The sequence below is a fragment of the Clarias gariepinus genome, chromosome 23 (assembly GCF_024256425.1).
Source record: "Clarias gariepinus isolate MV-2021 ecotype Netherlands chromosome 23, CGAR_prim_01v2, whole genome shotgun sequence".
NCBI lineage: Eukaryota > Metazoa > Chordata > Actinopteri > Siluriformes > Clariidae > Clarias > Clarias gariepinus.
In genome coordinates, this window is record NC_071122.1 from 19,876,983 (window position 1) to 19,893,815 (window position 16,833).

The window sequence follows — 16,833 nt, forward strand, 5'->3', positions numbered from 1 at the left end:
AAGTTTTCAAGATATAAGCAATGTGTCAGACAAAAATGAATTTAAATGCAAATAATAGGTGGAATGAATGAATGTGGAATGTATAATTAATTTTTCTTATTATTATTTAAAAATGCAAGTGGTAATTACTCGGTTACCACTGTTACTTATGGTGTGTTTATACTGTACTGTAGGTCAGGGCTGATCAAGTGCATTAGATAATATTAGTTACGGGAACAAATTTACAAATGAAACATCTTGAATCTAGCCAAAGTGATCAGTTATTTCTTTATTAAAACATAAATATAATAAAATGATAAGATGATAAGATAAATGCATGGACATACATAAAATGTAAAGGATATAAAAGATATAGTTTACTGTTTACTGTTGTAAGTGTTAATGTTCTTGTGCAATTGGCTGATAATGTCGCTTCTAGAAAACGTGGCCAGAAATATGTTTAGTAATCTTAAAAATGGATTATTGTAATATTATATTAAGAAATTATAGATTAATTAACTCAGTTCAGGTTATTTACTTGTGATTTTTCTTTTGTGTGTCATAATGATTCTAATGAGGACAATAAATAGCAAAAGATGTGCATGGACTACAAACATACTGTACAGTATATGCATACAGTGTGTCTGTGTGTGTGCGCACAGTATCGTGAACAGTCTTAGGCACCCTGTGTTGTTTTGTTTTGTTTTTTGGACATGACTTCATTAAGTGTTTTTCTGGGTTCCGAACATTAGTGTTCCAGCAAAAAATTATAATAATAATCTTACAGGAAAATATCTGTAGGCCAGAAAAGAAAACAGAATGTTATGTAAAAGAGCACTTTTCAGACCAACAGCAACAAAAAGCACATAGGTTTTTACTTGTTTTTGGAGACATATTGTTCTCTAATTTATTTAGGACTTTTGCAAAGTACTGTATGTATATACAAAATAAAAACTGATATATCCAATTTAAAGTACTTAGACCCTTTATTGTGACATGTGCGATCGAGCTTTGGTGCATCCTGCTCCTATGAGTGGTCCTTCTAGAACTTGATTGGAGTCCACCTGTGTCTAACTAACATTAGTGGACATCTGTCTGAGTGAGGTCTCAGAGTAAACGCTGTATGTTAGAGTGAAAAACATGAAAGTATCTTTCTTGTGTATCTTCAAAGGAGTGTTATTGTAAACACCACATTTCATTAAAATGATTAAACGTAATCATCTCTATGTATATATGCTGTACAAATACGCACACACACACACACACACACACACACGCCTCAGTGTTTTCCGTACGTAGAGTATTCTTAGGCGGCCGTTCATACGGTGAAATAGGAAATAATGTAAATGCAGACATGAATGAGTTTCAGCCACCTAAAAATATTACCAATAATATCAATTTCCTATAATTATATCATTATAGTTATATTATATTATATATTTTAGCATATAAGGAACAATCTAAACATTTAGAAGACATGTAAATGAAGTAAAATATGAAATAAATAGACATTAAACCTCACCTAACCCTAATTTATCCTCTTCCCACCGGCTGCTTTAAAAAACGGAACTGAAAGTGGCTCTCTTTTTTTTCTTTTTCTTTTTTTTCCTACCATCCTTGCTAATATTCTTGAGACCCTTGGTGCTATGTCTTTACGTAATGAAAATAAAAAAACATGCGGAAAAATAACCGCAAACTTGCTTCACTTGGCTTTACACTGACGTGAACAAATTTTTATCAACTCCCATAGGCGCGGTTCGGCACGGTTCTGGCGGCAAAAATGCTTTCAGTACTTAAGGAAAAAACTGGGAAGTTCTTATGCCGATGTACTTTGGTTATAGAAACAACCGAAAATAACCATAAAAAAGTGTTTAAGTGTAGCGTGTGTAAATCAAAGTGCTATTCTCTACCACCAAGTATATTTCAGACCTGTGGGAAACACTGGCACATGCTTATTAAGTGTGCTTTATTTCATCTGGTTACTACGTGCTGTTTTAACATGAAGAGCATCTGATCTCATGTAGGAATTTACATCATTACTTTACAACATTGTAAAATCCTCGGATCAGATGTTGAGTAATTAAGGTGTTGATTCAGTTCTGTGACCGTTAGTTAAGAGTTCTGGTTCACAGCTTTGTACCAGTGCACTCCTTCTAATACTGTACATCGTTGTTGCTATAGTAACAGCTCATACACAGCGATTTTATGGCAGATGTTTAATATGTGTTGGTGTTTAACAAAGAAAACCCTCTGAGAAATTTGCTGTTAGGAGATGTTTAACGCTCGATGTCGTGTCAGCACTTTGTAATGGTTCCAAGCACGGAAATGTCTTCAGGAGAGAAGGGTTTATCATTTGTGGTTTTTCATTAATTTTATAAGACGCATTTTTTTTCTTTTGAACTTTAAGAGTGAGAAAGGAAAGGGCTGGTGAAGGTACAGGTAACTATGGCTGCTGTAACGTAAGTGATAACAGGACGTATAATGCATTTGTAATGCTGTAATAGGAGATATACACTTCTATATACAGTACTGTATATATACTGTACACTGATATATAGTGCCATGACAAAGTATTTGCCCCTTTTTGATTTTTTTTATTTAAAATTTTAATATCACCCAAATATAGCCCGAGAGTAATTATTATTTTTTTAATAAAAATTATTATTTCATTTATTAAGGGGGAAAAGATCGGCTCTATGTGAAAAAATTAATTGCCCCCCAAATCCTAATAACTGGCCTTAACTCAACTTTCCAAATAATGTGGTTAATCACAGTTTATTTATGATTTAGCAACTTTTTCAAATTTGGGGAGTTTTTTTCCCTTAAAAAATTAAATCATAATTTATAAACTGAATTTTTATTTACTTTGTTTTTTTATACACACACAAACCGAGTAATTAGGCCTGCCCTCATCAAATAAAAGACAGTGACAATAACAATGCTGGCACACTAATAATGATGATGATAATGATGATGATGATGATCTTTTTATCTTCTAAATCCAGACCGCTCCTCATCACGCCCCCTGTCAGGTTTTCTCATTCTCATAAATGTGCAGCTTATTTTGGCTGTCGTTGTTCCCCATGCTGTTTACTTTGAGGTCACAGACTGGCTGTCAGACGAGAACAGCAGAGGGTCTAGTCAAACTGAACATTGTGTCAGGTCAGGCCTCAGAAGTAGGATGTCGTGAGAACCTTTCTGCCTTCATAGATTTGACCGTATCTGAAAACTTTGCCCCCTGGGGATTTCTAAACCAGGAGTATGAATGAAAAAGAAAATAAGCTTTTGTCCTCTCCAATAGAACATGTACCTGCAGCATGCTGACCGCTTCAGACAATTAGCCTGGAAAAATCATCGCTGCTTTTCTTGAGGTTGTGTCCCTCGTTGTGCTTCTGTAACCAACCAAAAAAAAAAAAAAAAAAAAAAAGTGACATGACTGCAATCAAGCTTTTTTATATGTTTTAAGAGAAAATGTGAGAAACAAATGAAAAGGCAAGCACGACCTGTGATGTGGTTTCGTCAAAACCTTATCTTCTCTGTTCATTTACGTAATCTGAATCCCTCAAAGGATTCATTGGAAAGCGGCTTAACTAACACAATCATATCAAATTCTCTTGGAGGTAAAGACACCACGGTGAAAGCAGAGCATGTTGGGAACAGGGCTTATCACTTTTCGCACATGTATATCCAATTATCTCCATGATCCATCACTGGAATGTAGGTCTAAATGCCTCTTTTCAGGGATTTCTATTTTTTTTTTTTTCTGTGGATCATGGCTCCCATTGGGAATCTCACCTCTCCTAGCCTACACATAAGCAATCACCGAATTACTGTACTGGCTAATCCAGTTTACCTCAAATCAAGGCCAAGTCATGATCCAGACTTGGCACAAATTTAAGTACAGTACTGTTGTGATATACAGCACCAGTGCTACTTATCTTCTAATCTGAGGCTGGTGACTCTAAATGAACTTCTCCTCTGCAGCAGAGGTAAGTTTTGGTCTTGATTTCCTGGTAAGGTCTTCATGAGATCCAGTTTCATCAGGGAGCTTGATTAGTTTTGCAAACGCACCTAACTAATCTTGCAAGAACTGTTTCTGAACACAAAACTTTCATGTCTTAAAATAGCACCTGACTGTATTTATTTCATAACTTAAAATCTTCTGTATTGTTGTAGAATGTAGAAAATAAATCATTAAACATCAGTCAGCCAAAGAAATGTATACACACTTCAGGAAAAGAAAAACGTAATACATTTTAATACTAACTTTATTGCTATACACTATATATTGACATACAGTATATGATAATAGTATGATAATATTGCTAATATTATATTAAAATAATATACAGTAAGTTACTGACTTCCGAACATTTAAGTTATGAATTTCAGCAGATATGAATAGACCACGGATCTACTAACATTCGTAGATGTGAACAAATCGCGGAAGTAGCAGTTCTGCTAAGCTGTCACGATGGTGAATAATCCTAATTTCGGAAGTCCAATACAGCTCTAAGACAAAATGGCTTCAAGAGTATAACGCATAACTAAAACGCCTAGCCTGTGTGTTTATTTTTTTATGCTTTACATTGTATATTTGTGTCAAAGGTTTACAAGACTCACTTTGCCAGACTTACAAACAAACCCGACCAACAAATCTGTATGAAGGTAAAACAGTAGCAAAACCCGAGAGCTTGCAAATTCGAATGTGAGAACTTGTAAAATGAATATTTGTATTTGTAAGTTGAAATTTGTACTCACAGCTCTGATGTGAAAAGCTGCATCTATCGATTTGCACACCTGTGTTTTGAATTCGAAGTTGCAGATTAACAGGCACAATTGTGTACTACACATTTATCTTTGCGCTTTACTTCAGTTTCGCTGTACAACCACATGTCCGCTCTCACAACCTCTCAGATCTGGCAGTACAACCTCGAATCCCGGCGCTCTGACTTTTGCTACTCATTTTGCGATATTCCTGTAGCAAAACTGACTTGTGCACTTGTAAACGCGGGGGCGGGGCTGGGGTGGAAATGAAGTCATTTTATTGGTCAATGCCTCACTAATGAACATTTAATTGGTTGAAGCCAGCCAATGAAGTGGGACGTTTTGTGCGCGATGACATCACAGACTACACAGAGCCGCTCGCGCCGTTTTGGTGGTGGTGGTCGTCTATGCCAACCAATTAAACGACATTGCTGCGCTTTTACTGGTATATAAAATCCAGTAAAACTAATGATAGTTAATAAAAAAAAATTCCAAGCGTTTAAAAACAAAATAGCTGATACATATGCATACAAATGTTTGCATTGTGGCTGGCGTTGTTCATTAGTGAGGCATCGACCAATAAAATGACTTCATTTCCACCCCAGCCCCGCCCCCGCGTTTATAAGTGCACAAGTCAGTTTTGCTACAGGAATATCGCAAAATGAGTAGCAAAAGTCAGAGCGCCGGGATTTGAGGTTGTACTGCCAGATCTGAGAGGTTGTGAGCGCCGACTTGTGGTTGTACAGCGAAACTGAAGTAAAGCGCAAAGATAAATATGTAGTACACAATTGTGCCTGTTAATCTGCAACTTCGAATTCAAAACACAGGTGTGCAAATCGATAGATGCAGCTTTTCACATCAGAGCTGTGAGTACAAATTTCAACTAACAAATACAAATATTCATTTTACAAGTTCTCACATTCGAATTTGCAAGCTCTCGGGTTTTGCTACTGTTTTACCTTCATAAATCTGCTCCCTGAACCGAACTTGTTTGAAAGTCGAGGACTTACTGTACGGTACTATTTTTCATTTTCTGAAGTGTGTATACATTTTTTTGGTTAACGTACTCTGTATACATGAAAAAAGAATTTTATATATATATATATATATATATATTTCTACATATGACATCTATATAAATAATGATTGATATATACAGTAAATATACATTTCATTTTCTTTTTTCCAGTATGTGGGAGTTACTGGATGATGTTGTTTTTACCTTTCATGGTATTAACTCTCCCACAAAACATCTATTATGCTTTTATTTATTTTTTGATCTTTTGTATTCTTTTTTTTTGTTTGTTTTTTAATTGACACTGAAGTGCCAGAGAAAAGTGTTTTATGTGTTTTAGCCATTTTATGCAAATCAGTCAGAAAAAAAGAAAAGTAGTTAATAGCAAGCAGTTAAGACATTTGCATAAATTAAAAAAGAAAAGAAAAAACTCTTGAGGCTTTAACACTCACCCAGCACCATTAGGCTGTTCATGCTTATGTAACAGAACCACAGAGTGCTTATTAACATCACTGCAATGTTATTGCATCGAATGAGAAATGTGGGATGTTTTGTTCGACCTTTCATTATGGTGTGCGATGTGGTCGCCAGTTTATGTGCGAAAATGATTCCTCTCGCTCCTGGAACCACGCTTTCATTGTTCAAGTCCTGGAATATTGCCAGGCATCAGAGAAGTAAATCTCTATTGATTGTATAACCTGGTCATTCAGTACATTCAGGTTGTCAGCTGACTTCATTTTATTGCCACATAACAGTGTTGAGCCTAGACCTGAGCAACTAAAGCTCCCAGCACAACAACAGTAGCACAAGTTTAGAAAAAAATATTTAGACAAAAAAATTTATTGGGGGGGGGGGGGATTATTTTATAAAATTATTTTAGATGTGCGGGTACATGAGCTCAGAGTGCCTGGGGATTGTCTGGAGATTAAATCTAGATAAAACACACTACAACTGTCCATAAATAAAAATGATTATATAGGCCTATACACGAAATATATTTCATTTAAATATTACAGATTCAAAAAAGGAGGACACGGAGACATTTCTTTTTCCGTTTTTTGCATTAAGTTTAATTATGCAGCACTTTTAGTTTTTTATAACAAAAGCAACCCAACAGTGTGATTAAAGTACCCGAAATAACACAGAATTTTGACCCAGCATGAACAACCCAACGATGTGTTTACAGAAACCCAGCATTTTTTTTGTGTGTGTGTGTGTACTACAGTACTAACAAATGGAGGAAGCGCACTTAAAGCCCGGGGATTCTGCGTGCTCTCGTGTTGTATTCAGAGAGTAGCATAAATCTGCTCATATCTGCGCACGCGTTTATCAGCCTTTTGATCAAACTCGACTCGCAACTCACTTTCACTTTGCACAAGACAGTGTTTATTGTTTAGTGTATATTTAAAGCGCATAAACACAATAAAACAATAATGTTTAAGGCTAACTTATTATATATTTTTGTATTCTTTGTTGTACTTCGTCTTTTTGCACACACGTGCGGTTGCATTACAATAGTAATGAGTATAATAACAATAATAATAAATTTGGAGCACTACTACTACTAATAACAATACTGAATAGAGAAAGCGCAGTTAAAGAAGTATCATTATTGAAGGAGAGAAGAAAATGAAGAATAAATACATATTAGTATTTACAGTTTGAGCTCGACACGTTTATGAGCTCTCTCGCTTGCTGTCAATGGGCGCCTAAGAGAGATAACACATTTTCGGCTTCAGTAGACACCAATACTTTAGATTGAAACATGACTGCCCCCTACAGGTAATGAAGGGCATTCTCACAAGATTCCTTTTCTTGAAATGTGCGTTCTTAATGGCTAGATCTGTAGGACAATTCTTCACCCAATACCTTTTTGAAACATTGGCCAGAATACATTACACAGAATGAAACATGATGTCTTATAAATGGATATAAATACTGATATGAATAGAATTTTATTTTAATGAAAGCTTGCCAGAAACTTTCAGAGATTATCCGGTTGAAAGTAAAGGCGTAGCATCTTATCACGGTACCACAATGGAATTCACTGAGCTCCTGAGAGCACCTGGGCAAACAGAGCACCTGGGCGTGCATACCATTCTGTCACAAATGTTTGTAGAAGCGGTCTGCATGCCCAGGTGCTCGATTTTATACACCTGTAACCATGGCACAATGTGACCTGAATTCAATGATTTGGATTGGTGAGTGAATACTTTTGGCAGTATAGTGTATCTCAGGGAACTTGAGGTGGGGTTCACTTTAGATAAAGTCCCAACGCATTGTACTGCACCGCACAAATACACACACTCACACACAGTGAAACTACGCTATGGACAATTTTGAAACACCTACACTGATATCTAAGTTCCAGGAACGAACCCACAAACAACAAGCATGGGGAGAACACGCACCCAAAAAAAGAGGCGCCATCTGAACCCCCCCCAACCCCAACCCTGGTTTGATAAAGATACAAATATTTGGAGCACCATCCAGATCCAGATAGTGTCATCATGCTCCACTTCTGATCCGTATGATGTATGTAACCTTTTCCTACACTTTTTACGCACATTTCCTGCACTTTGCTGAGCCGCCCTTGCTGTAACACCATGTTTACTTTACCGAGGCATGACTCACAGGCCAGACGCTGTTATCACAATCTGCTAAATGACCCTCTAAGCAGGGTTCCTCTCAGGCCTTGTTGAAGTTAAAAAGCCAAGCTGGCTGCTTGGGATTAAAAAAAAAAAAAAAAGTACTAGAGTGCACTTGGGTGCCCAATTTTTCCTATGGCAAGTGGAGTGGTGGGGGTGGGTGGTGAGTTTGCAAACATTACGAGAGAAGGTTTAAGCGTTTTTTTTTCCCCCCAGACCGGCAGAGCTACGGGCTTCATTACGCTTTCACGACTGCTCTCTGGAGAAGAGGAAAATGGGGGAGAAAGATGGATGAGAGCAAGCGGGATAGAAAAACAGACGCAAAGATGTTTCAATTGGCTTAATGGACGTGGAGAGAGGCTCGGCCCCTGGCTCCTTTCGCAGGAGAGCCCATTTGCCTTATTATGGTCCTCAAAGGAGCCGTAGCAGCAGCACAATCCCACGCTGAGAGATTTACAGGATGGAGAAGGGTAAAGACCGGACACAGCATCCTCAAATAGTGCAGACATTGCTGCTGGCTTTAAGGAATGCCTAAGTGGTTTTTGCAGCTCATCAATTTGAGCCACTTGAGAGCTGTGAGTTTGATGTAGGTTATATTTCTAAACAAAACTGGATGTGACGGAAATGATGGACTCCGCATAAGAACACTTCTCATACATTTACCGTGGGTAGATGATGACGGAAAAGAGCGCAGACATTTTTTACAATAAGTGCGGAGGCGTGTGGTGAACTTAGATGAACTAGAACGGTCGTCAGGGGTCATCGCAGTGGGAGCGCGTGGATTCATCACACTGAACATAATAATAAAAATCACCTGTGTGGAGAAAATAAACAGCTTACAGGATGTCCTTACACTTACACCTGGTATTCCTGGGGTTTACCTTCACCCTTATTTATCGTGACCAGAATAAAGTGGATCAGTCGATTAATCAATTAGTAGAGGGGAAAATCTGTTTGTAGTACTTTAATGAAAACGAGCTTGGGATCGAAAAATAATTCCATTCCAATCGTCATTTTCTACAGTATGTTGTTTTCATTTTAAGCCAATTTAATAATAAATCTGTTACTTATTAAATAAAATAAGTAACGGACACATCTCAATGTCAACTGTTTAAAGAAGATTATTGCATATTTTAAACACCTTCAGCAAGGTTTTACAATGTCGAAAGAAATAAAAATCAAGAACGACCATGGAATTAGGTGGTGTGTCCAGACTTTTGACTGGTAGTGTATGTCTATGATAACACCCATAACAACAACAGCATGTGCATGTGTCAGACAAAGGCAGCTGTGCGGGAGTATGTCAGTGTCTCGCTATGCAGTTTATAAGACATATTCAGTTGACATTTCAACAAGCAGGAACTTTTTATTTTGTTTTTCGAGTCACTTTTACCGGCGGCACGGTGGTGTAGTGGTTAGCACTGTCGCCTCACACCTCTAGTATAAGTAGAGTGCTGTATAGGAGGCAAAAAAATGCTTTTATTTTTGGGTTATTTTTCACGGCAAGAAGCTGAATGTTACAATAAAGGTTTGTTTAATACATTTAAACGATTGAATTTGTTTTTAGTTAAAGATGGTGTAATGAAGTGCTTAAAGATTTATTTATTTATTTTTTTTACACAAAATCTGCTCTGGCACAGGAGGTGTAATAAATATAATAATTATTATTTTAAACATTGGTATCAACCCATCTTTCAATAGTGTGATCAATAAAGTATCTGTCTGTTTGTTTGTTTGTTTGTTTACATTTTAAAATGAAATTAGTTTACAGCCAATAAAACTTTTCTTATATAGTCAAAAAAAAAAAACTTCCTGTTGCTTGTAGTCCAGCTTTTTTTTTCTTTTTTTTCCAGGTCACTATCTAGTCCCAGGCAAACATTTTCCCCCACATTTTTCACCAATTGATTTGTGTCCGGTTTCATTCTGCTTTGTGTGTTGGATTGTCCGTTTCCTTTCTGGTTACTTTTAAGCGTCTCTATTTAAGTCCAAAAGCAATTACATTTCCGAATTAGTTTTGAATTAAACGCTCGGAGGTTCCCTTTTCTGCATGGTTTTAACTCCTGCCCACTCAGAGAGAATAATCCATGTTCAGCATTCCACTCATTGAAAACTGAAAGTGACATTTGACATCCGATTCAGCTCTCCCTCTTTCTGTCACTCTCTTTTATGGCTTGTACGAATCTGACAGGCAATCAAGCGCTCCTCTCCCCTCCCTCCCTCCCTCCCTCCCTGCTTCTCTCGCTCTCAGTTTTGCTTTTTTGGTTGCTCATATTGATGTAGCTCCATCAGAGGAGGCCATAATTGTTTTTCATGCTCTGGCTTTGTTCTCTTGTCTCCTCTGGCTCAGTGTCAGATCCTGCTCAGAAATGTTTGAAACGGACCCCTCAGCTTTGATTATCATTTCATAGGTGTTTTGTCATGGAAATGACGGCACTATCTCCGAGCAAATTTCGACAGATCCACTGCCTCCCATGAAGACGTAGTTACTCATTAAAGCACTAAATCCGTATCTGCCGAAGCAGCGCCACACGTCTCACAAACAGCTCAGAAGTGTTATTACAGGCTTGAGTGAGTTTTCACACAGAAGATTTAAGCAGACGGCTGTGAGTTCAAATCTCGGGGCTGCGAGAAAGTTACAAGTTTCATGAATGGGTTTTACCCGTCCGCTGCCAGCTAAATGACGCGTCCCAAAACAGGGATGCATAAATTGCAACATGAGTCCAATAAGAATCTGATCTCACGCAAAAATCAATCCTGATTTCGTCCAATAAATGATACGAGATCTTTAGTCCACTTTCACTTTTAGGGTACACCTTAAGCCAACGGTGTGTTCAATTCAGATTTTTTTTTTTGTCAGATTAGATTTGTGTTTCATGACGGTTCACATTTGTAATTACAAGTGACTTTTATCTGACTCCGATGTGGACGCGTCTGTCCTCTTGAACAACACATCGATAAGTCTTTGCTTTGCTAGCGGCATCGAGGGTTAAAACCCGTCGGATTTTTGAGACCGCTCATTCATTTCAAACATTGAATGAGATTTCAGCAAAAACATGTTTGGGATTCTGCTCTGGAGGACAGCAAGCAGTTAGTCGGCTGTATGGGTTGAGGCACAGAAGAAGGGAGAAAGACAGACGCTACGCTTTAGGTGTTTGAGCAGCTGTTCCTAGTGCTGATATGAAATCCTATTGTAAATGGGATCACTCAGTCACATCGATTCAAATCTGCTCATTCTCATTTAAGTCACATGTATTGTAAGCCCAGCCCATTGTAAGCCCCGCCCCTTTCTGCCACCTCACTATTTCTCTTTTCACCAGCACTCCTCTCTTCTGCCAGAGCGATTTTATTTTTTTCAGATTGAATGATGCATAGTGACCTCGCTTTGCTTCAAATTAGACATAGCGAAATATTTTGAGATTGTTAATGTGAAAACATGTTTATCAGTCTATGCTTGGTTCATCTAATATCAGGCAACAAGTTAACAGCAATTACCTGTATTAATTATGGATGCTGTTAAATTTTGAATACCATATTTTTAGACAGAAACGGTCACAAAATCGCCTAGCTCTTCGACCAAGTAATTAAGAATTAAATAAAGTGTTTGAAAATAAAGTTAGTCTTACAAACTGGCAAATCTAACACTTTACAAATATTTGTAACAGTAATTATAATTAAAATGTGATAAAACATGGACAAACAAATTATTTAAAAATTATATAATATTTATCACACTTTAATGTTTGAGATCATTAAGCTAATTTGCTGTATTTAAATAATGATTACATTTATTAAAGGAAAAAAGGTGTCCAACCCTTCTGGCCCTATGTGAAAAAGTAATCCCCCCCACACGGCAAGACGTTTTTTTGGATTTTTTTGGTCAATCTGTCTGTGTCTGTCTGTCTGTCTGTTTGTTTGTGCACGCATCACATAAAAAAAAACGGAACAAATTTGAATGGGGTTTTCACAGGTATATTTGGCCAAGCTTAAGGTAACATATAGGCTTTGTTTCATCGCAATCAGCCCATGAAAATAGAAGATACACTACACTACTTCAAAATTTAAATGGAAAATGTCATAAATTCAACCTTAAAAAAATTATAAGTTGATCTCAAAATTCAACGGATGTCGCTGTACATTTTTTAAAACGTGCTTATGAGTGTGCAATTACTGTAAATTCTACTTAAAGTAAGTCACGGGCACATCTCATAATAAATAAGAAATTCTAATGTTATGTAAACTGTACTGTATGTACACTCATAGTGATGACAACTTTTTTTGCCCACCTCTCCTCTTCCTTCCTCTTTTTGTCCTAAAACATGGTTTACTTGGCCCGTAATGGCTTTGACTTTACTTAGTTATTTATATATTTTTATTTAGCATCATCAGGCCATTAACCCCCCTCCCCCCCACCCCCGCATTAAGTGTCAAGACTAAAATGTTCCACCTCAGGTGTGTGTAAACTGGTTATATAATATTCTTAATGATTTGCAGTAAAGATACACAGTACGGTATATGTGCACAATATTATGAGTGAACTGTGAGTTATTCAGTATATACAGTACTGTAGTGTAATTGATTTTACTAATTTAGCATTTTTATACAAAGTTAGCTTCATAATTTTCGTCATTCGAATGGCTGGAGATTTCTAATGTTCTTTGTGAATTTGAAAGAATTTAAACACTCCGGTATGACTGAGAGAGATTCCATACCAATAAACTTTAACTTTTAATAATAAAAATGTATTTGAATTTGTCTGTAAGAGACCGAATTAAGTTGGTCTTAAAAAAAAGTTTTGCGCAATTTTTCCTCCAGTTTGATTCCAGTTGATCGAACATTTCAACAAGTTTAGACGACCTCGCCTGGCAAATTGTTTTGCGAGTTCCATTAGGAGCGATTGCTGATAGGGTTTTTTCCGAGGCGACTGGAGAATAGCAGGTCGCTGATAGAGAACTACCAAGTTGCCGGAACATGACATCAACAGAATGGAATTAGTAAAGGTGAAGAGCGACCGTGTGACATTTCGCCCACATCGGGGGGAATAGCGAGGTTTATTCCAGGGTGTACGTGCACACAGGAACAGGTAATTGCTCGCCCACATTTGAGATGGTGGGTGACAAGCTTGTCAGAATCAATAATCATGCTTTTGGGGGTTAAAGGCCATGATGTACACTGCCCACACACACACACACACACACACACAATTGAGCCGTGCTCAAATAGCTGTGTATGCATTGAAAAAGAACACCTGGCAAGCGCCGGATCATTAAGTCTGGTGTGTTAATGGGCCGAGCAGAGACCTATCCATAAGGTCCTTATTAACAAACTTTACAACTCTGAATCAATTTAACGTGTGCTCATGGTTGGTACTCGAGTCTAAAAATCTTTTCCTATCTCACAAGACATGACGATGGAATGAGTCATGTTCTCAGTGATTTCATTCAACAGAACATGCATGTTTTCACATTCTCTCCGCAGGCACGTCGGTGATGCGCGTGACCGCGATCGACGCTGACGACAGCACGATGCCCAACGGTCTAGTGCACTACAGGATCCTGAACCAGAGTCCCCACATCCCCATTCCCAACATGTTTACCATCAACGGGGCTACGGGCGAGATCAGCACCATCGCCGCAGGCCTGGACAGAGAGGTGCGTCGTTCTTGTTTTTCTCTATCAAAGGCTTGGTTTAACGGTATTTCAGTCCAGCACACAGGATGAGCAATGGTCGGATACACTCGCCAAGTGACGAGCCTGTAAAAGTCCATGGTTTGTATGTACTGCAAGTATAGGAACAATACAGGAGTAACACAGCTCATAATTATAGACTGGATATGAAACAAGACAAAGATACACAGAGACTAGTGCGGGTAAACACCAACAGTCTACTGTAGCAGACACGTCCATCTGAAGGACTGTAATTAATCTAAAAACGTGTTTTGCATGTACTGTATTTCAATTAGGCTCATCAAAGTAATGATGATTAGAAGCATGCAATCTTACTGGCTTCGGTTAAAATATAACACAGGCACATAAAATGAGTTCATTATATGACCATCGCTTACTGAATTATTTTGCTGCATTATTAGTTATACTAAAACAATTCAATTATAGTGTATTTTATTTCTATCAAAATAATCAGATGAGCAAGTCGAGGGCGACGGTGGTGAGGAAAACTCTCTAAGATGGAAATAGGAATAAACCTTTAGAGGAACACATCCTCATCTGGGTGATAACGGACAGCAGGGGTTGATCTGCAGTCATACATTTTTTTGTTAGGGTAATTACTTTTGAGAATATACTGTACTGTATAGATCCTGGAAGTTTAGTATAACAGAAGAGGTGTTGAAGTTAATATGAAGTACAGGTTGCTATTGGAGGCTCGGGTACAAAACTGTTTGTAGGAAATTCCAGTCCTGAACTATCGAGCGGCTGCAGGCACGAGTCCTCAGAGAACAGCTGTCTGCATCAGCCAAGGACAGGCCCGTCTTCATGGTAAAGTGGCCTCGTCCCCAGTCACCACACGCATCCCAAACAGACGGGGCCTCCATGTAACCACATCTCCAACCAGAATCGTTGTATCAGGATGAGTCAGACAGGTCCAGAGGGGAGAGGGGGTCTGGATCACTGGCAGCGCTGGAGCGACATGTGGAGCTCGACGGAGAGACAGAGAGAAAAGTTAGGTACTGTAGGGTCACAGTCACATGATGTATAAGGAGAATTTAGATTTAGTGCAGATTGCAAGCAGGGATTTCAGCAGGACTGACTATGACAGCATAACTGATAGGGAGGGCCAGAAGGAAACTCAGACATGAGGGCTATCTGAGAGGTAAAGCACCCAGACACTCCACCGTAGTGATCAGTGAGAGTGGGGAAGACAGCATCTAAACATACCAGTCGGTATCGGTGCAACCTTATTACTGTAGCATGATAGATTCTATACAATTTGTATATCTTAATAGAATTTTTGAAAGTTTTGAGCTGTGATTGGGTTTCATTTGATTGCACATAAATGAAGGCATAAGAAAAGGTTCAGATGCGACCTCCGTCTCAAAGCAGTGTTATGCAGCACTGTAGGATTATCATACCATTAATTATTCATACGCTTACTTAAAGCCAGCGGTGTGAATCCTAATGAGAGTGATTTAGGTCGATTACATATGAATGAGGTCATGAGAAAAACTATGATTGTTAATTCTTGGCCGTATTTTAGCCTTTTCTACACATTAGTTCATGCAGGACTTTGTATTAGTGTGAATGTCTAAATCTGAGTGTGTGTGTGTGTGTGTGTGTGTGTGTGTGTTCACACGGAACAAAATGGAATTAATCTCCATGCTGGATGTGAAACTTTGCCCTCTGGTTCCGAAACGAAAGTCTAGCCCTCGGCCAAAGCCTTGAGATGCCAAGGGCCACATCTCTGTTCTGCTTATGATTTTGGCCTAAAGGCTTCTCGGATCGAGGCTGCAGTTCTGCTTTATCGACATATGCTGAAATACATGCATGAAGGGCTGTGACCTCACTCCTACATTCCTCTCACACTCACCTACCTGCTGATTAGCATGTTTCTGTAATCTCAAACCCCACACACACACATTTTTTTTATTTCTCTCTCACTATTTTCTTTAGTCTAGTCCTCATGCTGTCTAGGTCTCTGCATGGGGGCCACAACTCTCCATCCTTCATCTGTCTCTCTCAATCTCTCTCTCCCTGACATTCTTTTTCTCCATCTCGCTCTGTATTTCAATCATCCTGATGGATTTTTTAAAATTTTCTATTTAAAATTTTTATTTTTTTTCTAACACTACAATATAATATGAATTCAATATTAAATTAATTTCTCAGGCTCTATCCTGGACATTATGGTTCCTGTGCTATATGAAGGAGGTTTCAAAAGGTTCCTGTTTACATGCTCTGTTTTTTCGCTGTATGTCTTCCCATAGACACCTTAAAACCTGGCAGTAGAATTTGTTATTGACAGGCTGGTCCATAGGGACAAATTATCGATGCTCAATGCCACGAATGTCGAAAAAGACGATGAGCATGCGCTTGGTTCGAGCTGCAGATCTGCCTCGCCTTTTTATAATCATGGAGACGATGGGCTCTTCCACTGTGAAGAATTATACACCCATATGTCCAAGTTTCATCACCGGCAATGAACCTCGACATGAAGGACAGGTCATCCATGGCACGCTGACGGTGTTCTTGGCAGACTACGACGCAATGTTCCTTCTGCTCCTGGATCAGCAGTCTGGGGACGACCTCGGCAGTAACGCGGTTCGTGTTCAAATCACACATGAGGATTGCCTGGACTTTTCCGTAAGACAAACCGACGCTGGCAGCGATGTTGATGGTGTTCTTTAATGATCATCATGCACAAATTTTTAAGGGTTGACTTCGTCGCCATCTTCCAGTACTGTTCTTCAGCTCC

General features: G+C 38.4%; 1 protein-coding gene across 1 annotated transcript in view; it reads left to right on the forward strand.

Annotated features, from left to right (window-relative positions):
* cdh4 (cadherin 4, type 1, R-cadherin (retinal)) overlaps positions 1 to 16,833 on the forward strand; it is a 266,054-nt gene that overhangs the window by 204,912 nt on the left and 44,309 nt on the right. The window contains exon 8 of the mRNA XM_053483828.1: positions 13,885 to 14,057. Within this exon, the coding sequence (XP_053339803.1) occupies positions 13,885 to 14,057 (173 nt within the window). The remainder of the gene's footprint in view (positions 1 to 13,884; positions 14,058 to 16,833) is intronic.